At 40.4% G+C, this 24234-nt stretch overlaps 1 protein-coding gene across 2 annotated transcripts in view; it reads right to left on the reverse strand.

The window, feature by feature from the left end:
- USP22 (ubiquitin specific peptidase 22) overlaps window positions 1-24234 on the reverse strand; it is a 103441-nt gene that overhangs the window by 41973 nt on the left and 37234 nt on the right. Inside the window, exons 2-5 of one of the 2 annotated variants that reach the window (XM_064153585.1) lie at window positions 23671-23803; window positions 16675-16788; window positions 16045-16089; window positions 11121-11222 (exon numbers count right to left, since the gene is read on the reverse strand). In XM_064153585.1, the coding sequence (XP_064009655.1) occupies window positions 11121-11222; window positions 16045-16089; window positions 16675-16788; window positions 23671-23803 (394 nt within the window). The remainder of the gene's footprint in view (window positions 1-11120; window positions 11223-16044; window positions 16090-16674; window positions 16789-23670; window positions 23804-24234) is intronic. The other variant, XM_064153586.1, reaches the window with a different exon arrangement.

The raw sequence follows: 24234 nt of genomic DNA on the forward strand, positions 1-24234 counted from the left end.
GGTTGGAAGAGGCCTCCAAGATCATCCAGTCCAACCTAGCACCCAGCCCTATCCAATCAACTAGACCATGGCACTAAGTGCCTCATCCAGTCTTTTCTTGAAAACCCCCAGGGACGGTGCCTCCACCACCTCCCTGGGCAGCCCATTCCAATGGGAAACCACTCTCTCTGTGAAGAACTTCTTCCTAGTATCCAGCCTATACCTACCCTGGCACAACTTGAGACTGTGTCCCCTTGTTCTATTGCTGGTTGCCTGGGAGAAGAGGCCACCCCCCACCTGGCCACAATGCCCCTTCAGGTAGTTGTAGACAAAATATAAGGAGCTGCTCTGTCTCGTACACCCTGCAACACACAGTTCAAGGCATTAACGTCCTATGAAACAGAGCATGAAAATAATGACTAATCTGATAAGAGCAGGAAGGTCAGGGAGAACAGATAGAAGACACTTCACATCAAAAAAACCACCAACAAACCCCACAGCAGCAGGCGAAGAACAGGAACTGTGTTTGTCAAAACAAATGAATGATCAATATGGAGCATCGTGACAACCGGCCTTTAAAAGTTGTAGATCCTTCTGTGCATTTTTATATGGCAACTTGATGGCAAAAGGGACATAAAAAACCCAAGCATCTCTACAAAATAAAATACTTCAAAAGGTGGCACAGTATAAAATATTCTCTTTGCCCTCCCCCAAAGCAGCCAAACTTAAAAGCTCGGTGAGATCTTGCACGATCTGCACAGAAGCACAAGACTTACAGTGAGAATCCTGTGCAGATGGCATCTTTAAAGAACAAGAGGTACTCCCACTAAACTGACAAAATAAAATTCACACCCGCAGCCCTCCTTTCCCCCCAATATCACACCATATGCTGCCTACAAGTTCTTACCCTTCCTCAAAACAGATTTCACAAATTAATAACTTAAGGAGCAGGCTAGCTGCCAATGAAATTAAATGCATCCAAATATATTAATATGCACAAAATTATTGTTGATGAATTGGCACGGAGCTATTCCAACAATCCACAACACACAAACCATGCCACATGCTGTTTATGCATATTCCTCCTTTCAGTATATACTGAATCTACCTTCTGTCCACACAAAGCCCAACTCTAGAAGCAGATAGGAAAGAGCAGAATGGAAGGTCAGAGTAAATATAATCCAAAAGCGATCTACAAAAGAACAAAACTGAAATGGAGGTTATTGGCCTTGTGGAAAATGCCATGCTCCCTGTGGGGACACTGAATGAATCAGGTTAAAATATGGCAGTTAAGCAAAGTTTGTTTATCTGTGTTGGGTTTTTTAACAGTAAGAGAAAGAACCTCCTGATGCCAAGGAGGTTATTCTGCCCCTGTACTCAACACTGGTCAGGCCACCCCTTAAGTACTGTGTCCAGTTCTGGGCCCCTCAATTCAAGAGAGATGTTGAGGTGCTGGAACGTGTCCAGAGAAGGGTGATGAAGCTGGTGAGGGGCCTGGAACACAGCCCTGTGAGGATAGGCTGAAGGAGCTGGGGGTGTTTAGCCTGGAGAAGGCTCCGGGGTGATCTCATTGCTGTCTACAACTACCTGACAGGAGGCTGTAGCCAGGTGGGGGTTTGTCTCCTCTCCCAGGTAACCAGCAACAGAAAAAGGGGACATAGCCTCAAGTTGTGCCAGGGGAGGTGTAGGCTGGATGTTAGGAGGAAGTTCTTGACAGAGAGAGTGACTGGCATTGGAATGGGCTGCCCAGGGAGGTGGTGAAGTCACCGTTCCTGGAGGTGTTCAAGAAAAGACTGGAGGAGGCACTCAGTGCCATGGTCTAGTTGATTGGACAGGGCTGGGTGATAGGTTGGACTGGATGATCTTGGATGTCTCTTCCAACCTGGCTGATTCTATGAAGGATGTGTCTCTGTCAATGACGAGATGACAGGCATGTGTTATTGGTGTATTTATGTGGGCTAGTTCAGAACTTATCTGGCTACTGATTTACAGACTCTGAAAGTATCCAAGCATTGCAAAACTACATCCTCCAGTTCAAGAAAAGCTCTGGTTTTCAGAGGATCACTGCATGATACTTACAGGAAGAGTGACAGTTCTGTAGCATGGTGCAGTGTGGTCAAGAGGCACACCTGCCTACCTCAGAGTCACCTGCTGAAGAGCTCTACTCCTTGTTCAGACAGACTCAAAACACTTCTAGCACTTCTGTAAGCATCCACTGCTTGGATGATTTTTAAGCTAGTTAAACACTACTTTAAATATCTTCATGAAACAGTTTTCATAAACAACCAACCAAAAGCCCCAAGCAAACAAAAAAAAACCTCGACAAAACAACTAACCAACCAACAAGACCTCACACAAAACAAGACCTGTTCTTATCTAAATAAAGCTACCACGGTCAGAATCAAATTCTGGCTATAGGCTGCTTGGCTTTTTCTTGAGAACAGAACTCCCCCTTCCATAAAAACTCATTCAAGCAGCTGATGACAAGTGACTAACATTTACTGCATTTTTCATGTTAAAAGCTTAATGTTTTGACCACATATTGAAGTTATATAATGACTTAGTGAAGGAAGTACAGCACAGGGAGGAAAAAAATTTAACCATCATTACAGACAGGTAAAGCAAATAACTGAGTCAGCAAACATTTTGCAGTTGAAAGTTAAACCAGCACCTAAGATGGGGGAGAAAAAGAGATATTAAAAGGGCTTTTTTTGATGCTGCTAACTGGATTCAAATGCTGAATTCTCACCTGAAGAAATGTGGAACACAATTTCAAATGGAAAAACTGTTTATAAACTTAAATTGTGGGGGGGGCAGTAACAGCCTCTGTAAGTTAAAACTGGTCTGTATGACGCAGCAACAATCAGAGATCTACTTTAAAAATGTCCAGAAGAAGAAAATCAGGTTTGTGTTAGAAGTTTGGAAGATGATCCAAGCCCTGGAATAAGAACCCTGTCTTCTGAGGAATTTCACACTGAATGCAAACACACACACACACACACACACACACAGAGTATCTCTTCCTTTGTTCAAACACCCAAGAGCTACCCAGAGTTACAAAACTGAGGTATTTTTATCACAAGTAACATGAATAGCAACTCTCCAAGAGAATAGCAACTCTCCAACCCCACCTGCAATCTGCTTATTGCACATCCAAGCGGCTTCAACTCTGCACTCTCTGCAGGGGTTATATTTGAGGTAAATATCTCTGGAGATTAGAATTCTGGCTTTATGAACTCTGATGCTTAAGTCAACATTTCTTCCTCTGCAGTATTTTGTATCAACGCAGGCCTGTACACTGATGTCTTTCTCGGCTCTTATTTCCCTACTAATAAGTCATGCAAAACAAGTTTTACAGGGAAGGGGAAAAGTCAAAACCATGCACATTTTAACATGTATTTTAAGTTCTAAACTCTGTATGAAAACCTGAACTCCTCAGTCAGCAAATACACTCAAGTGTTCTACTCAGCCTGTTATTCTGCTTTAAACTAAACTGCTCCCACTGAAGCCATGCAAATTAAAACCTCTGAGCAGACCCCCCAGAAGCTGAGAATCTCCCCCAGAACACATTTAGCACATCACTGCAAAAGCTGTTTCCAGTACCAACCTAGTGCCAGGCTCAAGCTTCAAGGTAACCTCTCCTCAAAACTGCTTTTGACATTTTGTTAATTTTTACTGGAAACAGAGCAAAGGCTTCGAGGTTTATTCTGCACAAATCCCATCTCAAAGTATTGCATTGCTAGGAGCTGCTGAGAGTACTCCTGATCTACAACAGTTAGGACTGGTGTTTTCTTCAACAGTCCATAAACCACTGCATGATCAACAAAACACATCCCCTAACAAGGGTCCATATTAGCCATGATTTCCTTCAATGTATGATTTTATTTTCCAAGCTATCTCACTACTATTACCCAATACTCCCTGGAGAACAGATCTTAACTGGGTTTTACTTCTGAATTATTGCACCATTTTAACTTTAAAGCAGGCCTAAACCCTTGGGGAAAAAAAAACTTCTTTGTAAAGGGACTCAGTATCCTTCTCCCATTGATCTTTATGAGTTGAAAAACATGCCCTGCAAGTTTTGACTACTTGTCAGTCATCAAGCAAATGATAGGCAAATATTTTATATTAGTTACTTTCAACTACAGCTCAGATGCAGCATGGCTTGCTGACAGCAAAAGGAGGTTCCCCTTCCTCCTTGCCACACATCCCTTTCTGTGCCATCCCCTCCTCAGGCCAGCTTTGTGCACATGTCAGAACCTCTGTGGAACTGCTGAGTGCTGTGACACAGCAGAACACTCCTCTTGCAAAACCACCACCACCAAAAAGCACAATGTTTCCTGCCAGGTTAATGAACTGAACAGACTGTAACCAGCTTGACAGTACAAGAGTGAATGCCCAGGAGAGCGTGGGACCATGTGGCTGGAATTGAGGGGAAGCATACACAAGGATGAACAGGAAAAAAAAAAAAGACTGTCCCCTGATAGAAGAAAGCTGCTTACCTCTGTTGCAGCATATGCCTTCAGTCTTAGCAGGTATTAGAGAGAAGTATGTTGCTAGGTTTTCTGCTTAAAACACAGAAATCAGTGTGGAGAAAGGGGAGAAGGAAGATAACAAAGTCTGCTTTCATCAGAAATGCTTTTTGGAGTCTGGTTCTTAAATGTTCATTAAAGAGTTTGCTTCTGCAAACCCATGACATGAAATGGAAACAAACAGGACAACACATATTGAAAGATACTACTTAATGTGCTTTCTCAGAAGGCATGAAATGCAATCAAATATTGAGACAGCAAGCGCAGGAAACCCTCCCTCACTGCTCAGCCGAAGTCAGCCTAGCTCAAATAAGCATAATAAGGCTCTTCAACTCCAAAGGAGTAAGATAACTTTTTTTCTACAACAGCTTCTAAAACAGAAGTTTGTTCACTCCGAGTAGCTAAACACTGGGCGGGGGAAGGGTGTGTGTGTGTGTGCATTGATAACCTTCGTGTCCCAAAGTTTAGCCAGGAGCAGTTAAATCATAGATAACTCAATCAGTGACTGCTGTGAAGATAAACCACACAATTACATTACAGCAGTGTGACATTACAGCAGTGATGCAAATAGCCTTCTGGCACCAGTTTTGGTGGCATGGTCTCAGACAACCATCAACACACAAAAAGGCTACTGAATTGTCACCTTCCTTTGGAAAGGTCTTCTGCAGAGGAAAGTTTTGTGTGTTATACTGGTAAAAAGGTAAACTTCAGAAGCCAAGCACAACTTTCTGAAAGCAAACCCCAGCAAGTAAATCACAGCTTATGGTTTAGAATTCTTAAAAGGTTGAGGTCTATTTTTTCTTTACATTCTCTGGAAGCTTTGAGAGGAAGAGGGGTTTATTTATTTGTACTATCAGGTTTATCAATTTTAGACCTAGGAAAATATTATACAACTCAGACCAATGGTTAAGTCATCCTGAGGAGGTAAAACAGGAGGATCTCCCTGATAAGAATAATTAACATTTAACTAATCCAATCTCTTTGGGAACTTATTTCCAACCAGCAAGCCACTCTGAGTTAGAGGGCAAAAAATTGTCAGAGGGAACATGCACCTGAGAAGCCCTGCAGACAGTTTTCCTTTCCTACACCACATAGCAGTCTACAAAAAAATTGAGAACCAAGAGAGACTTCTTTTTGGGATGTGCTTTGTGTGATTTCAAATATATAAGTATTATTGCTTAAAAATTCATGACTCCTACATTTAAGTTACAGCTAGAAATTTGGTGCTGTATCAGACCATGTTCCTCATTCCACTTTTTCATTTAAGCTACCTTAAGTAGCACACAACTACAGAAAGCACACCAGGGAGCTGGTGCATTTACAAGCAGCTTCAAAGTACTGATGCTGTCTTCAACACCTCCAAAGTTACAGCTACTTCAGCAGAAGCTGGAAAGCTCCCGGTAGGATGTTTAGAGAACTACAAATATTTTCCAGGCCACTGTTCCTCTTCTCTTGCCACCTTTACACAGGAACTCTGCTGCAGTATTCATTCCACTCATGCTGCTCTTTGTCACATTCACACTGCTCAGCATTGCACAGCTGCAGAACCCACCTGCTACTCTCATGTAGCCATTGTTTCCACCATCTCTCCCCCCAACCCATTGCTCTTTCTGAGCGGGATCTGCTCAGCCTCCTATACAAACCATCACCTCTGCCTTTTTGCAACACTGCAAATGGGAATCCCACGTGTCTCCTGCTAATTATCTGTGTGCCTCAGGAGTCTAATTCTTCCTATTGTTAACATAGCAATATTTAGCCACAAAGTGGCTAAATCTGATGCTAATCGGGAGACCAGCTGATCCCAAGCTAACACATTGTGCACCCAGGAGAACTGATCTGCTGGGGATGTTAATGACAGCAGAGCAAAACGAGCTTGGGAAAACACTTGCCCAAAGATACTGTGTAGCACTGTAAGTCCACCACCACCCCAAAAAACCAAACACCAAAACAAAACCAAATAACTTAGCTTGTGAACTTAGTCACTCACCTCCCTTGCCAAGGGCAGCCTCTTCACAGACAAGTAGAGACTGAAAAGATTGAATTTTCCTTTCACACTTACAGAATCTGCTTTAGTAATTGCTAAATCTTATTCTCCATATGAATGTTTGCATATTTGTAGGATAATAGAATCACCAGCTCAATCCAAAACCAAGATAAACACTACTATGAATAGAAATTTTCTATCAGCTAACTAAGTCTAACCCATGATGCAAAGAATCACAGAATTGTTTTGGTTGGAAGAGACTTTTATGATCATTGAGTCCAATCGTTAACCCAGCACCATCAGGTCACCACTAAACCATGTCCCTCAGCACTACATCTACACAGCTTTTCAATCACTCCAGTAATGAAGACTCCACCACTGCCCTGAGGCAGCCTGTTCCAGGGCTAGATAACTATTTCAGGACAAGAAATTTTTCCTTACGTCCAACCTAAATCTCCTCTGGCATTCACTGTTACTGTCAAGAACAACATACTGTAACTAAGTTTCTACTTTCCACTCACCTGCATTGCCCACACTCTGCCATTCCTACAGCCAGACCTAGTTCACCTGGGAACAGCTGTGCCAGCACAAGGGATGATACAGCATGCTTGGGCATCTGGGGCACAACAAGGTCTAAGAATCTCTTGAGCTGAGCTGCTATTACACTCATGAGTACATGTTTATGGGCCAAGAGCAGCATAGACCCTTCTCAAACGTACTGAAATACAAACCACCCAACATTTCAAACCTGCTGGAGCATCAGAATATTAAATGCCCCACAAAATCCACATCATGTAACTGGTTGTCATCAGCATCTTCTTGCATGAGAATAGCTCAATGTTTCCACACGGATACAGTGTGTTCCAAGTCACTTTGAAGATGCTTATGTGCAACATTGGGCACAGTCCTTTGTTTACATCCCAAAAGGCAGGAATTAGCAGAGTTTCTACAGCCTCTAGCAGTGCCCCACGTGAGGTTTCTTTTGAAGAGCAGCTCGGCTCAGAGGCAAAATAGTAATTCAAGGAAAGTTGCCTACGCTATCTTCTTACTAGCTGGAAAATTATCAATGGGATGGATACACACAGACTTTTTAAAAAGAGAACCAAGAAAAATGTATGGGTTTTTAAGTTGGTGAGTTTTTTTGTCTATGGTATTTTGAGAATGCAAACAAGAAGTTCTTCAATGGGTTTCAAACTGACATGTAAGTGGAATCGTTTCATTTACAAAAAAAACTGTGAGTTTTGCACAGTATGTCCCCTAATGAACTGCCAGTTCAATCCTCCATTATAACATATTCATCTCATAACTGAGGATTCTGTAGATTTAATTTATGGTGCCAAACAAAGACAAAGACTCCTGCAGCTGTATGAAAGTTCAAGCAGCTCAAAAAATGGCAGCCACATCCAGCTGTTTAAGAAGCAGCATGTGACAGCTACACATCTGGAATGAAAAAAATCGCTCTTTGTATAAAGAATCATAGAATCAACCAGGCTGGAAGAGACCTCCAAGATCATCCAGGCCAACCTATCAACCAGCCTTACCCAGTCAACTAAACCATGGCACTAAGTGCCTCACTCATGCTTTTCTTAAACACCTCCAGGGACAACGACTCCACCACTTCCCTGGGCAGCCCATTCCAATGCCAATCACTCTCTCTGCCAACAACTTCCTCCTAACATCCTCCCCTGGCATAACTTGAGGCTGTGTCCCCTCATTCTGTTGCTGGTTGCCTGGGAGAAGAGACCAACCCTACCCCAACCCTACCTGGCTACAACCTCCCCTCAGGTAGTTGAATACAGCAATGAGATCACCCTGAGCCTCCTCTTCTCCAGGCTAAACAATCCCAGCTCCCTCAGCCTCTCTTCATAGGGCTTCTCACGCAAGCAGTACTGCTGTAACAGGAAACTATAACAAAACATTTTGCCATATCAGTGTGGTCCAGATACAAATAACATCAAATTTAATATGTTATATTATTATGGCTGGCCCAAAGTCATATGCAAGCACTTCACAAATAGGTTAAGAATATCCTTTCAAGGTCATACCTGTCCAGGTTTCCAAGTATTGTCCCACCTCCTTGAGTTCAAGTACTAACAGATGTATTTTATACAAATGCTGAAAAAGGCTTTGGCACAATAGCCAGTTCAGAAGGTCACCACAAAGCTTTTAAACATGCCATCTCCAAACTGACATCAGTATCTCTAGGGGCAAGACAGAAAGCAGCAAACACCCTTGGCCTTCCTCTTAAAACAAGCTTTGCAGAGAGCATTTTATAGATAGAAGGCAGCTGGTGATGTTTTAACAGACTGTTTTGTAAACAGAACTCACCAACAGCTGTGCAGATGGGTATCAACATCATCTCCATTTTTAGTAGCAATAAAACTGGACATTATGCCTGCTCTTTAAGCCATTTACCTACCTCAGAAGGTGAACTGGATCAACTAACACCTGCTACAGGATTGCTAGAAACTCGATGTCAAAAGAATTGAGTATTAGAAAAAGAGAGAAATGGGAAATGTCCAGATAATTACAGCATTTCAGTCTGCAGATGGGCTCTTCACTGGTCTGAAACTGCAAACAGACATGTCAACTTGAGGAAAGTGAAGGGGAAAAGACTCTGAAGCAGATATATATTTAGCAGCAGGTTAGATGGAGAGAAAAGGCTCAAGGACAATGGCAGGTCTTTTCTTCCTTCAGCTAAGCCCCCGACATATTTTTTTGTGAAAGAAAGCTAGACTTTTGCTTTTAACTGTAGCCCAAAACTGCATTATGTCTCCTGGGTGCTTTGATTTTTAGTTTTTTTTTTCTCCCCCTCTTTCTAAATCTCAGCACACAGACAGCTTCGGGGCTCAGTAGGAGAAATTATTAAAAGCATGCCTGCAGAAGTAAAGAGATCAGTCATTCCCTTATCCCCTGTGTTCTGGCAGCGCTCCCCCGCCCGTGCAGCGTTGTGTGAGATTTCATGCAACCAGACACATCCTTTTTTTTTTTTGGAACAGACTGAAAAATTTAAAATCCTGTAAAAGCAGGCGTAGCAATCCTCAGGATTGGAAAGAGCAACAGAGAAACGCGCTTCAAGTCTTCAGAAAGGTCATGTTCACCTTCAAAATTCCATCAAACTTTCTTCTTTGCCCTGCACAGTTCTAGTATATTAAGTAATCTTAATCTACAGCAGTCTATCAAAATCACAGAATCACAGGATATTAAAGGTTGGAAGGGACTCTGAAAGGTCATTCAGTCCAACATCCCTACCAGAGGAGGATCACCTAGAGTAGGTCACACAGGAGCGCATCCAGACAGGTATCAAGAGAAGCAGACCCCACGACCTCTCCAGGCAGTCTGCTTCAGTGCTCTGCCATTATCACAATAGAAGCTTTTTCTTACACTCATATGGAAGGTATACTGGATTTTCATAACACACAAAATCCCAGTGTGAAGATGATGCAAGCAATCTTTGCCTAGCTATTTTTAACTAGGCTGCCTGAAGTTTCCAAATCCAGATGTTTTTCCAACTGTCTTTCCTTTTCTACTCTTGCCAATGCATAGGTCTCTTCTTTACAACTACCATTCCAAAAAAATGTGTCCACATATTAGATTAAATATGATTAAACATCACATCAGAAGGTTTGAGCATTCATGTTCAGTGTTTTTTGACAAAAGCAAAGGTGCTGGAAGGTTTGAGCAATTATGTTCGGTGTTTTTTGACAAAAGCAAAGGTGCTGGAAGGTTTGAGCAATTATGTTTGGTGTTTTTTTGACAAAAGCAGAGGTGCTGGAAGTGTGACACATTCTCATAAACCAACAAGTAGCTTAAAGAGCAAGACAACACTTCTCCAGTAGTTTCTTATCTGTAGCTATGTCTCTGACCTTGTACCTTCACCACTAAAATGTTACTGCGCATTTAATACTAGAGGAGAATGAGCAAAAATCTTCATTGGAGCTTGTCAAGAAGGTGGTTTTAACTCTGTTATTCCCCCAGCCTTACAACAGCAGAAAAAAAATGGAGAGTGCTGTTTGTTTTCATCACCCTTACCCAAACACTTGTCAGCCACAAGCAGACATGCCCCCATTTCAGTGTTCTTTGCTCCAGACAACTGAACACTAAACAACTGATACACATTTCAAAACTGCTACTTCACACACACACATTGGAGAGCAAATTACATCTTCTCCGTCAACATGAAATTGAAGAGACCACATTTGGAGTTTAGAACATGAAGCAGAACACCACCACTGTGCTTACTGTCTCCGCTAAAATCAGGTTTAACAACAGAGTGATACAGTTAAGGATACATATCAACTACATGATCTGTCTTTGTACACCTGCACAAGATCTCTGATGAAGTTTGAGATGGCATCACTGACCGGTGCTAGAGTCCTTAAAGGTGTACCCTGACATTAAATAAAAGTTCTGTGTTGTAGCTGTCACACAGATGAATCATCATCAGTACCTGAAGCAACACAGCAGATAACCTTCTACAGTGAGAAAAAGGTAGGGTAAAAGAAACTTAATTTTGTTATCCACTACAGTTACCTCTAGGTGAAACTATCTCTGGAAGAAAAACACAGAAATCTGAATGACAAAGTGGCTGATCATCTGCTCCAGAAAGGATTTCTAGCCCTTACCTATGGTGCAGTTTGTGGTTATTTTTCTCCGCTTGGGGTTGTGTCGTAGCAATTCTAACTCCCGTTTGGTTGGCTCCCATGTTGAATACTTCTCTCCAATGCCTACGCAGAGGAAAAGAAAGTTTCAGGAAGTTGTTTAGTGAAAGGATTAAAAACTCTGTTCAAGTAAAAACTTCCAACATGCTGTCCATTAAGTTAGATCCAATCCATGTACAACTGCAAGAGACTGATCCCTTTTCAGCCTCGTTTGCCCAATATATTGCTCAGGAAGGTATCAACCAATCTTCCAACAAGTAAGAAACAAGAAACTAGTAAGAATGTCACTTTACTTGCAAAGAATATATAGCCCAAAACAAAATTTGCATTCTCTTTTCAGTTAGAGAGATGCTAGCACAAGAATAAATTCACTGCCACTCAAAAATGCATTTCTTTGCACTCAGGTCAAAATGACAGGGCCATTGCATGATTTTAGGAGAACACAGAGGACAACCATGAATTCTCAACTCTGAATTTTGACAACTAATTCAATATGCCAATCAAAACTGACCCAACTTAATGGACAAATGCAGACTTCATCTTTACAAATGTGCATCAGAATTTAGTAATTCGATATACTAAACAGTTACTACATGTCTTCAAATGTACCGATAGAGAGTAACAACCTCTCCTTATAAGCAGTGATGTAGGACTGGGTATTAGCAAGTTCTGACACTTCAGAATCACTTTATTGACATCTAACGTCATCTAAGAAAGCAATTAGTAGTATGTTTAAACATAACCTTCCCCTCATGAACCAACCAAGATTTCCAAGTACTTAACTACCCTTACTCATGAGCTGCAGCTAAACTTAGCCATTATTCTCTTTAAACACCAACACTGTATTTCCAATATGCTTTTGTTCAAAGGAAAGGGCAGGAGAAATGAGCTGGGTTAAGTTGCACAGAGAGTAGATCTTAAGCAAGCATAGAGTTGTGTTCAGTGCAAATCTGACACAAGAAAAACAGAACAGTGAAGGCTTTTTTGCTGACCAGCTAACTACTGCTGCAGCATTTTATGTAGCACAGAGAAATTACTATGCAGGGTCAATTACAGTGAGTCACAAAAAGCATCTCAGCATTAAAAGAATAGTAAGATGAGAAGCAATCTAGACTAAAACTGAGGATTAAAGTCAATTAAGAGTTATTTTTCACAGAATGCACAGAGCAGAAACAGTGCTATGCTACAGAAAGTAAATTATAAATCATACATATGAAAAGAAGGAGAGTAGAAGATATAGCTAGAGGCTTACACATTCTGCATAATATACATTAAATTTTAATAGCTCTTTGATCTTCATTTTCAGCAATAGCTATGCTCGTCGGAAGCTACCCACCCAACAAGCTTCAATTCATAGTTACTACTGACCCTCCAGGTTCTAGCAATAAAAGGTTTCATTTCTGGATTCTTGAGTAGAAAATTCTTATTTACACGGATGCAACCATCTCACTTGATTTGATTCAAAAAGAGATTATGCAAGAAGCATAAGAAAGAATACCAGAACCATACAGTCCCTTTCCTTTATCCAAGGTTCAGCATCAAGCTACACACCCAGGAAAACAGAAAAGGAAACTAATTACTGGGTAACAGATTGATGAGATAAAACAGCTGCAATGCTTTGAACACACTATACAGGATGCATAGGCAAACGAATGAAGCAACTGTAGAGACGCACATATGGACAGTTCACATATGACAGAACATTGGCTTCCAACAAGTTTTGTATTAGATGTCTTCAGCAGCCCTTTTTGTATTTGTATCCCTCAGGAATTTATAGAAATTGGGTTGTAAAAAAGCTGAACATAATTTTCAGCACAGTGTGACTTCCAGCTATTGCACTGGCCAGCTGTGAACTCGAACTCTTGCAGCTGAGTTCAGCACACTTTAAACGTGGCCAAAACACAGTTAGTGCCATCTGACAGTGGGATGAAGTTTCATCATGATAAAAAAAAAAACCCACCCAAACACCACACCTTGGAATGTTTAAATCCTGGTTTAAATTAAATGTAACAAAATTCACACCTGGCAACACATGTGCGCTCAACTTTCAGCATGCAACAATACATTAGCAGGACTGGTCGTATATATTTATATATATCTATATATAATTATATAGCTCAAATGCTTGCAGAGCATGAAGACCAAAGCATTTCACAAGAGCAGCTCTTCAAGCAAAAAAGTTAAACATGGTGAGAACTAGAGATCCCTGCAAGATTCTGGGTAAATCAATTATTGCTCAATTAAAACAGAATTAAATCAAACAGGAAACCCTCTACAGCTAATGCCACAACAAACACTGAGAAAAACAGACAGAAAAAAAGCACAACACTTTCTTACAGAAGCTTTTCATTAGGAAAACAAACACAGGTGAAGTTACAGACAGAAATTAAAGTGTTCTGTTCCAGACAGAGAATTTAACAAAGAATTGAGGGGCTTTTACTCTTGAAAATTTAAGGGGCGAGGGGGGAACACAGAACCATTTATTAGGAATGGCTCGGTGTCTAAAATTTCACAAAATCCCAAAGAAATAAGGAAAAAAGTCTAATAAAAGATTCAGTAACACCCACAAACATGCCAATGACTCCAGGAGAAACAACCTTCCACAAAGATTTGCAAAACATGCACAGGTTACCATTTACAATTAAAGGAAAGTAGCGTTAGAGGAGTGAAAACTCTTCATTTGAAAAATGATGCTATAAAATAGCCAGAGATTCAAGTCAACGTGTGAAATCTCCATCCAAGAATTATTTCATTAGGTCAAATACACAAATTGTCATTTTCCAGAGACTTTACCAGGGACATATGGAGGAGGGAAGGAAAAGCTGATGAAGGCTCTAGTTTAGGTAAGTCACAGTTTTGCAAGTAATCATTTCTACAGATTGTTCATTTGGTTATAATTCAGCAAATTCACATTTCCCCCCCTCCCCAAAATCCAAATATTAATTAGAAATAAAGGCTCTGTGTATTCTCACTTCCCTGTTCAGTATCAGAGGGAAAAACAAATGGTAGAGCTGCAACCTGTCCAGAGTTACATCACATAACCCCGAACTACAGCTGGAAATGAGAACTCATCACACTAGGAGCAAATATTACAAGAGTATGAAATGAATCTCATGATATTTGGGGTTTTTCTTAAAGTTCTTTCTCCAGGCATCATGTTATGATGTGAGCATCTACCCAAGTACACTCTAATACTCTTCAAGCACTGTGCATAGTAGTTTGGAGAGACACAAAATTCAGAGTTCAGACTGTAAGCTCATCTCCGTTCTCGCAGAGAGAATTCACTTCTGAAGTTCTTCACGTTGACAGCGCTACCTTAGGTAAACTAACTCCGTGACAAATATGAACCCAGGACACTGAGTTTGGGGATTGTGTTGATTTTGAGATGCAGTTTGGAGGAAGAAGAGTTCTTTATAATCTTTCAGATAACATAAGTCACTATGGGAAAGAGGGGACAGAGTGAGGCAATGAAGAAGAAAGATAAAAAGATGTAATTCTGCATGATTTCTCCCATGCATCTCCCCTTCTTGTTCTTTAGATAAATTTGTGGAGAAACACACAGGGTTTCATGATGAAAAGCCAAAAAGCAAAGCATCTTCTACCGTGATTTTAAAGAAAGAGAAGTCTCTACTGTGTACTCCAGTGATTTAAAATGGATTGTTGTCTATCCTTTATTTTATCTCTTCACTGGAAGTTACACATTTGTTCTCCAGAGACAGGAAAAGCAATGTGCATATTGATACAAATATGTATTCATATATATTTATATTTAATGTGCCATTCATTAGTCAGTTAACCAGTACAGAGAAGGATTTCTGCCCAGCAGTTTCTCTCTCAGTGATTCCTCCCTTCAGTGCAGAACTCCAAGGCCAAGGCAAGATGAACCATGTCTAGAATATAATCTATAGACCTAATAGTCACTGGAGGATGAACTGGCTGCATCTCAGTCCAGAAGGCACAAATACATCATTTACTAAGAGCAACATAAATAAGAAACAGCTCTTTGAATTTACATATGAAAAAAAAAAAGAAGAATTGGAGGTCTTTCCTCTCCTTGGGCATCACAAAGCTTTAAATGATTGTACAGTTGATTAATTTGGTGCCCAAACCCACACAGTTTTGGAGGGTTTGAAGGAGCTTTCAGAAGAGGTGCATAGGCCAAGTGAAAGGTTTAAAGGCACGTTTCTGTTCCGTGTCATGTTGAAAACCAGTGCTTTGTGCTAAAACATTTTAAGCTGTATTTTCCTATTCCAGGACTCACTGGCAATCTCACTATTCCCCCTTCCTCCTCCAGCCTCTCAAAACAGAGAAGAAGCTGAAAAAAAGAGAATGGGACTTGTAGTAGGAACTCAGTAGAAGCAGCCAGACTTCTGAAAGGCCATCAGAAAAGCTCTGGTTAATACGATGTTAGCTGCTATTTCTAAAATTGGAAATGAGGTTAAGAATGGTTTGAAGTCATATCAGCCCTGACTAAGGCTGTCACATTGAAACAGGATGCCATGGATTCAGTATCAGACATTACTAGACAGAAGTCATCTGTCTTCAAATACAGACTTTCCCACTTTAAGAAAACATACCCCTAGAGGCCACTGGAAATGGAAGATGACAAACTTTTAGAACTGCTGCTTTAAAACTATTCAGATTAAAGATAAATGCTACTTCCTTTCCTTTTGAAAAAAAAAGGTTGGTTTTGGAATTCTTCTATCAAGGAAAGGGCAAATGAAATCAAGCCTGCTGCAATTATTTAATCATTGGAACATATCCAAACAAGAGGAAAACAATTTGCACGATAAACCTGGCATTCTTAACTGATTCATGTCTAAAATGGCAGGATAATCAGCAAAGGGACGCTTGTTAGTGAAGTGCGTCGCCAGCCCACGCCTCTTACCTGTCATTGTACACTGGTAGTGAGAAACCACTGTTGGGGTGAAGGCTAAAAAAGAAAAAATTAGGGAAAGCAAACTGAATAAAACAAATGTGTGTACATATATTTGTGTGTCAATATTTCTACATAGATACTGTGCGTGTACCATGAAAGCACAGGTGTGTAAGCAAGCTGGCACGTTCTATTAAAAAAAATTAAACCAAAAAAAAAAACAAAAGAGGAAAAAAAAAGAGAAGGGAAAAAAAAAAATCACACACAGGGGTGGCATTTCATGTGAGGGAAACAGATTTATTGCCTACATCACCTAAGCAAGCCTAAAGGAGTAGACTGTTACATTTTCTACCTCATACAGATCTGACTCTGCTATTAAGTTCTGCAAGATTAATGTTATTTCTCTATTTCTTTGCAATTAAAAGTAAAAATATTTTTGCTACACTTAGTTATGGCTCAGATGTTAAATCCACAGTCTAACTCCTGGAAAGTAATACTTAAACTTGTCTGTCTCTCTCCCATGGCCTGCACTACTAACTCTAAAGGCCTCTTTCTTCCCCTTACTGGTTTTTGTCATTGACAAATGGGAGGGACAGGTATGATTAAAAACAGAAGTAAGAAATTCAGGCAGGAAAACCAAACCTTGTAATTTCCAAGCTTTTCGTTGTTCTTCTTTGGCAATTTGTTCCATGTCTTTGTCGTATATGTAATCTTGACACATAAAGCAGTATATACCCCCATACAAAAGGTCTATGGCTGCAAAACAGAAGGGAAGTCGGGGAGGAGGGAAAAGAAAAGATATGAGTTCATAAACAAGACGTTTTAAAGCAGGTTTCCAAGTCACACATTCTTTCTTCTCAGCAGTCCAGGAGAAGTAAAAGCTGTACCTTAGAATCTAGAGAGGAAAAAAGAAAATGCACAAAAGGAATTTCTCCAGTTACGGTTTGAGTTATTCAACTGCTGCTGGCACAAGAAAAATGTGCAAGACAATCAAGGTCTAGCTGCCTTCAAGTTGTATGCAGTTCACAGCACACCTTCCAAAGATGCAAGGAACCAAGAGGGGTAAGTGACCAAGCACAACATGTGCAGAACTGGTACTGTAAGACTTGGTAGTTATGCGAATGGAAAAAGATCTAACTGCTACTCGAACACTGCAATGGTAACTGCTTTAATTACCCCTCCCACACAGAACATTATGACAATCTTGGTTGTGTACTAAAGGACTCCACTTTACTGCCATCATGCAGAATTAACACTACAGTCAATACTTTCCAACACAAACGAAAATTAAGCAGTTTGTACTATTCTTTTCATAATTACTCTGTTTCTACACATTAAATGTCAGACAGGTATAAAATAACAGCACTAACCAAATTCTTTTCCCTTTGAACAAGTACAGAAACCAGCTTCTTGTCATGCTTCCTCTGAATCAGATGAAAAAAATCAGTTATTTGTTTTCTGGGAGAAGTAAAAGCTATTTAATTCTACCCAAAAATCCTCAACTTAATCCATGAGTATTATTATTACACTCACCCACCCAGTTCGTCTCACCACAAATGTATTTATTGGACTGAACCTTACATCAGTATAGACTTAGAGTTTCTCAACAAACAGTTCCTGATTTAATATTTAATGAATGTACTCTAACAGGACTAATTCTGAAATGAACCATTTGCTAGTCTCCTCAGAAACTGAATAGTGTTTCAGTCCTCCAACTGTTTCTTATTTAGTTTTTTAACCACTGAACTTCAGTCTTACTTTTTCACCTACCTCTATTCTTTAACACCACAACAGAGCCTCAGGGCAGACCGAGACTTCAACCCCAAACTACATTATGTGCTGTTTCAGTCACTGTTCATGTGTGAAGAGTGCATCTCTAAGAGAAGCACAGCATGGAAATGCAAGAGTTGGCCCCTTACCAAGGAGTTTAAATAGGTCTGCACAGCTTTGATACCCTAATTGAACTGATCTAACTATGAATGGTTATCTGCAGACTTCACTAAGACTCCCTCACACCACTGATTTTTCTTGCATTTAAGTGCATGCATAAATTTTTATCTCTCTGTTTGTAACAGATCAAGAAAATAAAAAAGCCATGTGGGGCCAAACCCTCGAAGTTGTACTAAATACTCCACTTTCAAAAAACACAAATTTTGTTTCTTGATATGATATCCTCTTGATAAAGAAAACATGCATTCAGAGAGCCTATCATACCTTCATTTAGTGTCTCCCAAGAATTATTCAGTCAGAAAATTGATTAAAGAATCATTGCTATGGGTTTTGAGATGAACTGCCCCTACACCACCAACCTCTCTTCTCTTTACAAGTTACTGTTCAGTCATCTTCCTGTTCCTGCTACTCTGTGTTTTCCCTCATTGAGCAACTACAGGCAAGATAAGGAAGGGGCCATCGGTTCTCACCAGGTCAGAATCCACCAGCAGACTGCCCAGGTGCTGGAATCCCATTTGGAAGGGCTGCACAGGAAGATGAAAAGGGTGGTGATGGCATGTGTTCATTTAGAATAACTGAATCTGAAGCTTAAAAAAGCTCCAGGAGGATTTGAAGATACTTCATAAATAGGCAGTACTACTATGAGTGAAACTCTAAGCATTATAAATAAATAAGGTAGCAAGTGAGTAACAATTACCACTCAGGAAAGACCTCCTGGAGTTAGTGCACTCCTGGGTGCAAGTCCCAAATAGCATCAGCTCAGTGTTGAACACTAAGCAGGAAACACAAAATAGGAGACATGGAAGTATTAATTGTAAGCCATTAGTACTGTGAAGTGCATTAATCCACACATTAGAACTAACTAAGTACGATGAAGATGTTGAGAATCATTTAACAGTTTCAGTAAATTAAAAACAGTTCAAGATCCTACAAGTTGGGAAAAGGAAACAACTGACAATATCAAAAAGATCAATATGCCCAGAAGAGATCAGCAAGAACTTTTTACTCACCAATGCTCAACTCCTTGCAAAAGAATCACAGAGTAAAGTTGCAAGATCCATTACAAAGCAAAGCAGAAAGACACAAGCATTATTCGTAGGGCTCAGAAAACAACTGAACTTGCTGTCTTTGTATGCCGTGGGTGCCAAAAAGGCATCAGGTTTTAACAGTGGGCAGGCTACTGGAAAACAAGCACCTAGAAGCAGTCTCCTGTCATGAAGGTTTATGAAGAGATTAGTAAGGAAAAGAAAGAAAAATAGGAGAACAGCTGCTTAGTAACTGTAGTGCTTTTTGACCAGTACCAGGTAAAAGCCTGGACAATTCTGACACAGCTTCAGCCAGTACCACTATTTGAAAGAAGCAAAACATGCCTTAATGAAATTGGGAGAAAATAAAACAGTTAGAAATTCTCTTTTATTAAAATTACAACAGTAGAAATGGTTTCCTGCCATTAACAACAACTTCCACAAACTAAGATATCCTCTTGCTTAGGCTTTCAGATCTGTAGCATCTGTAACCAGATGTCAATCACAATAACTTAGATTAACTACCTTGCCATTCTCCAGGAGGGTATGGACAGACAGCCCTGTGTTATCTGCTCCTGACATTTCTCCACGTGCTCTGTATTTTTACACACATCATGTCTGAGCAGACCTAGGACACACCCAAGTATGTTTATGCCTGATTGGAGGGTGTGAGGAATGTCTACACAGCAAGAAAACAGCACTAAAACAGAACACAGTCTAAACAGTCCCAAGTATTCAAGGCCATGGGAAAATTAAGTCTTACCTACCCTCTTTCTAAAGGTTTTTACATCTGTATAAACAATTTAGATTGAATTATCTGGAAGAAGCTAGATTTCGATTAGACATTAGAAGGAAATTCTTCAAGACTGAGGAGGCACTGGAACAGGTTGCTCAGAGAAGCTGTAGAGGCTCCGTGCCCCTAAGTGTTTAAAGTCAGGTTGGACAGGGCCTTGAGCAACCTGTTCTAGTAGGAGGTGCTCCTGCCCATGGCAGAGGGTTGGAACTAGATGATCTTTAAGGTTCCTTCAAACTCAAACCAGTCTATGACTAATAATTCCCAGCCCAGGGGAAAAAAAAAAATCAGCTTCAGATTGAGCAATGAAGAGATTAAAAAGTTCAGCTCATCACATTTGGATCCTGCCTCACCTACCCAAACCCCACTTCCACAACTCAAGGAATATATTAAGTACAGCATTATTAATACACACTGAATAGCAAAGCAGATGCAAGAGCACAGGTATCAATATAAAGGTCAGAGTGTCTAATTTATATTGCTCAGGGAAGTGGAGATAATGAGGGATGTATTTTAAGAACCCTGTGGACCACAGCCCTGAAGCCTCCTGAAACATATAGCAGTTAGCTGTGCTCAGACAGCTGTTACAGCTGAAATCTGGGGTATTTCTTAGAACTGTGATTAGAACTGCAGCTCCTGCTCATCTCCATGGAGACTGCTGTTGGCTCAGCAAAAAGTCACCAAGTGAAATAATTCCTGCTCATTTTGAAATTTCAAAGCACTTAACTTGGGTTTGCCTATCAGATGTTATTGCAGCAGTAAAAGCAACCAAAAGCACTAGCACAACTACAAAAATATTTTTACAGCTCATTTCACAGGCAGCTGGAAATTAAACACCAAAACATGCATTAACAAAAAAGGCAGATAGAAAAGGAATCTCCAAAACCAGAAATCAAGTAGGCAGTTGCACAATCTTCACACTATGTGTATTTGTGCACTGAACATGTTATATTTAGCTGAAAAAGGATCCTTTTGGGGATGACAGAATACTCTGTTTTGGCTGGTATAATTAAAACTCCACCTGGAATTCTGCATCCAGTTTTGGAATCCTCAATATAGGAAGAACATGGACCTAATGGAGCGGGAAGGCCACAGAAGTGATTAAGGGGTTGGAACACCTCTGCTACAAGGACAGGCTGAGGGAGCTGGAGTTGTGCAAGCCTGAAGAAGAGAAGACTCCAGGGAGACCAAATAGCAGCCTTTCAATAACTGAAGAGTGTCTGCAAAGGGACTGTTTGCAAAGGCCTGCAGTGATGGGATGAGGGGCAAGGGTTTGAAACTAGTGTAGAGGAGACAGACTGGATATGACAAACCAGCTCATGGTAAAGAGGGTGGTAGAACCCTGGAACAGGCTGTCCAGTTGAGACCCCATCCCTTGAGATCTCCAAGGTCAGGCTAGACAAGGCTCTTAGCAACCTATCTAGTGGAGGATGTCTCTGCTGTGGACTAGATGACCTTTGGAGGTTACTTCCAATCCAAACCATTCTATGATAATTAACTCTTGCCTTTTTTATCTAATAGCTATCTCTTTTGGAAAGCATCTTACCTGACACACTCTTAATTCTCTAATACCATGACAACAGCTACAATCATCTTTAAGCAAGAGTGAAACCCTCAAAGAACCACCCTCCCCTGCCTGGTTTTGGTTTTCCTTCAAGCAAACAGAGAATACTTCATTGCAGCAGAATATAGCAAGTTCTAACTTGCACAAAAAATAGCTTTAAGAATTTAGGCTTCCCAAATACGTAATCAGCACCTCACACATGCAACTATAAAGCTCTGTTGGAAATATTCTCCATAAATATGTAAGATTCATGGTAAAAATGATACAGTAGTTACACAGCATCCGCACACAAACAGGCAAATACTGTCTGTGGTCTCAATTTAGCACTTTATTTATTAAACCTTAAACCTGACCATGAACTTCTACTGGCACAGAAGGTGTTTGGGGTTTTTTAATACACATATACACTTCGCCAGAAAGCCTTAAATATAGAATTTACCTGGAGTCATTTGTACTTCTGCAGTGGTGAAGATTCCCAAATAATTTCACCTAATGATCTGACTTCAAAAGCTCCTTGAGATTACACCCTGTAAAAAGCAATTACTACTCGTGCAGGGTTGGTTCGTTTCTGTTGAATTGTCTCAGGACAGTTGAGGTCAGCAGGGACCTCTGGGGGACACCTTGTTCAATGCTTCTGATAGGGCACAGGAATCTAGAGCAGGTTGCCCAGGATCACGTACAGACAGCTTCTGAATATGTCCAAGGACAGACACTCCACATCAGCTCAGGGCAACATGTTCCAGTCCTTGGACAACCCAACAGTAAAAACATATTCCCTGATGATCAGAAAATCCTGTGTTTTATCTAGGGCTCACTGCCTCTTGCACAGTCACTTCACCACTGAAAAGAGCCTGGCTCTACCTGTTTTAACCATTCTTTCAGATATCTGTACATACTGATGAGATCCCCCTGGGCCATCTCTCCCAAAAGCTAAGCAGCTGAAGTGCTCTCTGCAGCTACCATCGTTGTGGCCCTTGGCTAGACTTCAGCAGCTCCAATCTCTACATTATTGGGTAGCCCAGAAGTGGACAGTACTAACCAATTTCAGAGGTCTTCTCCTACATTTCCTTTTTTTTCTCCTGAACTTCTCATGTAAAGAGCAGCTGTCTGTGCTCCAGTGCATACTGAATGTCACTGACTATCTTCACAACAAGAATTACAAATCAGGTCACTCTCACAGGCTAGCACCTTCATAACACTAGGGATATCCAGCACTGTTTTCCAGTATTCTACTTTCCAAGGCATTTACAAATTTAATCCATACCACTGCAGAGCAACTTTTTTTTCTTCTTGACACACATGGAAGAAGAAATTAAGGATTTGCTGTTTTAAATAAGCTTTTCCATAAATAGTCAACTCACACACCTGTTTCTTACATATACAAGAGTATGTAGCACTGTTTGCCTTCTGGAGCATGGAAAATAAAGATGGTTTATGCCATTAGCAATTAGGCTAAATTAAATGAGAATGGTGGTCACATTGGTCTTTTTTTCCTCTTGTATCATTCCACCAAGAATATATTTTCACGTGAAGAAAAACAAAGAGCCTTTACACCAAGCAAAACTGCAGACGACCTTTTAACACATGAACCAGAACACAAAATAATCAGGGTTCTGCACTGTAATTCTAAACTACAGGCAATAAGCAATTTAAGGTAAAACTGAAATGCTTTTGAGTTTGAACCTTATGTAGCACCAAAGCTGACAGATTAGAACTTGCTGACATTTTACAGACTTTGAGACAGCTGAGGGAAGGCTTCTCCATTATCAGTTAAATTGTTTTCTTATTGCTTAAGTCACTGATCCCACTGGAAACAAGAAACTAAGAAGGGAGGGAGGGAAAGAAAACCTCAAAAACTTTAGAAGCTTAAATAGTTCTGACTGTTGCTTGGTTAGACTTCTTCATGAAAAGAATATCCTTAGGAAGAACAAAAAGTAAACACGATCCCCTGAAATGAAGTTCTCTGAAATGAACATTTGAGTTTAAGGAACTAAATCCATCATTTTTCACACTGAGAAAAAAAAAACCTACATGCAATGCACTTCTATTATTTTTCCCCCATACATTTTACATTAATTCATCAATACTTAAATACTAAGCAATAATAATTTGATTTTTAAGTTGTGGGGAAAAAAAGCTTATCACATAGTGGAAGATTAAGCACCGAGTTTAAAATGATGCCACTCAACTAATCCCAAACAATTAAAATTTATATCCCTGTCTAATGAGGCAGCTATGAGAAAATATCACCCTGCTGGCTTGGAATTGACAGGGATAATAGAGTAAGTTACAAAGCAGCAGCTCACCTAAGTTGTGTCGCTTTGTCTTCGCGTGCTCGTGAATATGTTTCTTTGTAAAACAGCCAAAGAAGACACAGTAGAGGCAAGAGTGGAGTCTGTTCAGGTGGGCACCACACATATGACAAATGCACGACTTTGCCTGAAAGATAGAAACAGACACAGAATATGAGTGACAGAAATAGATCTACATCTGTTTAACTGAACCTGGAGATACGACTGTCAGATTTCCCTTTTACTTGGTGACTTCTGAATGCTGCAAACCAGGAAGGGAAACAGTTCTGCCCTCGTGTCACAAAACCACCAGTTAGACATTGCATTGGACAGTCCATTCATCCAGTACATTTCCACATCCTGATAGGAAGGTCTTATTAAAGAGCAGACTAGTCAACCCATGTAAAACTCTCAGCCTGTAGCTTAATGAACTCACTTCAAGATAGAGTAAGGTGGCACTGCTGCAAAAATCCTACCTACACTTCCTTCACTCCACCTGGGCATTTCTGTTCCTGTACTAGCCATATACCATCAGAACAACAGCCCCATGAAAGATGTGTGTAAAATGAACCTGCTGCT

This window comes from Pogoniulus pusillus, chromosome 13, assembly GCF_015220805.1.
Source record: "Pogoniulus pusillus isolate bPogPus1 chromosome 13, bPogPus1.pri, whole genome shotgun sequence".
NCBI classification, from domain to species: domain Eukaryota; kingdom Metazoa; phylum Chordata; class Aves; order Piciformes; family Lybiidae; genus Pogoniulus; species Pogoniulus pusillus.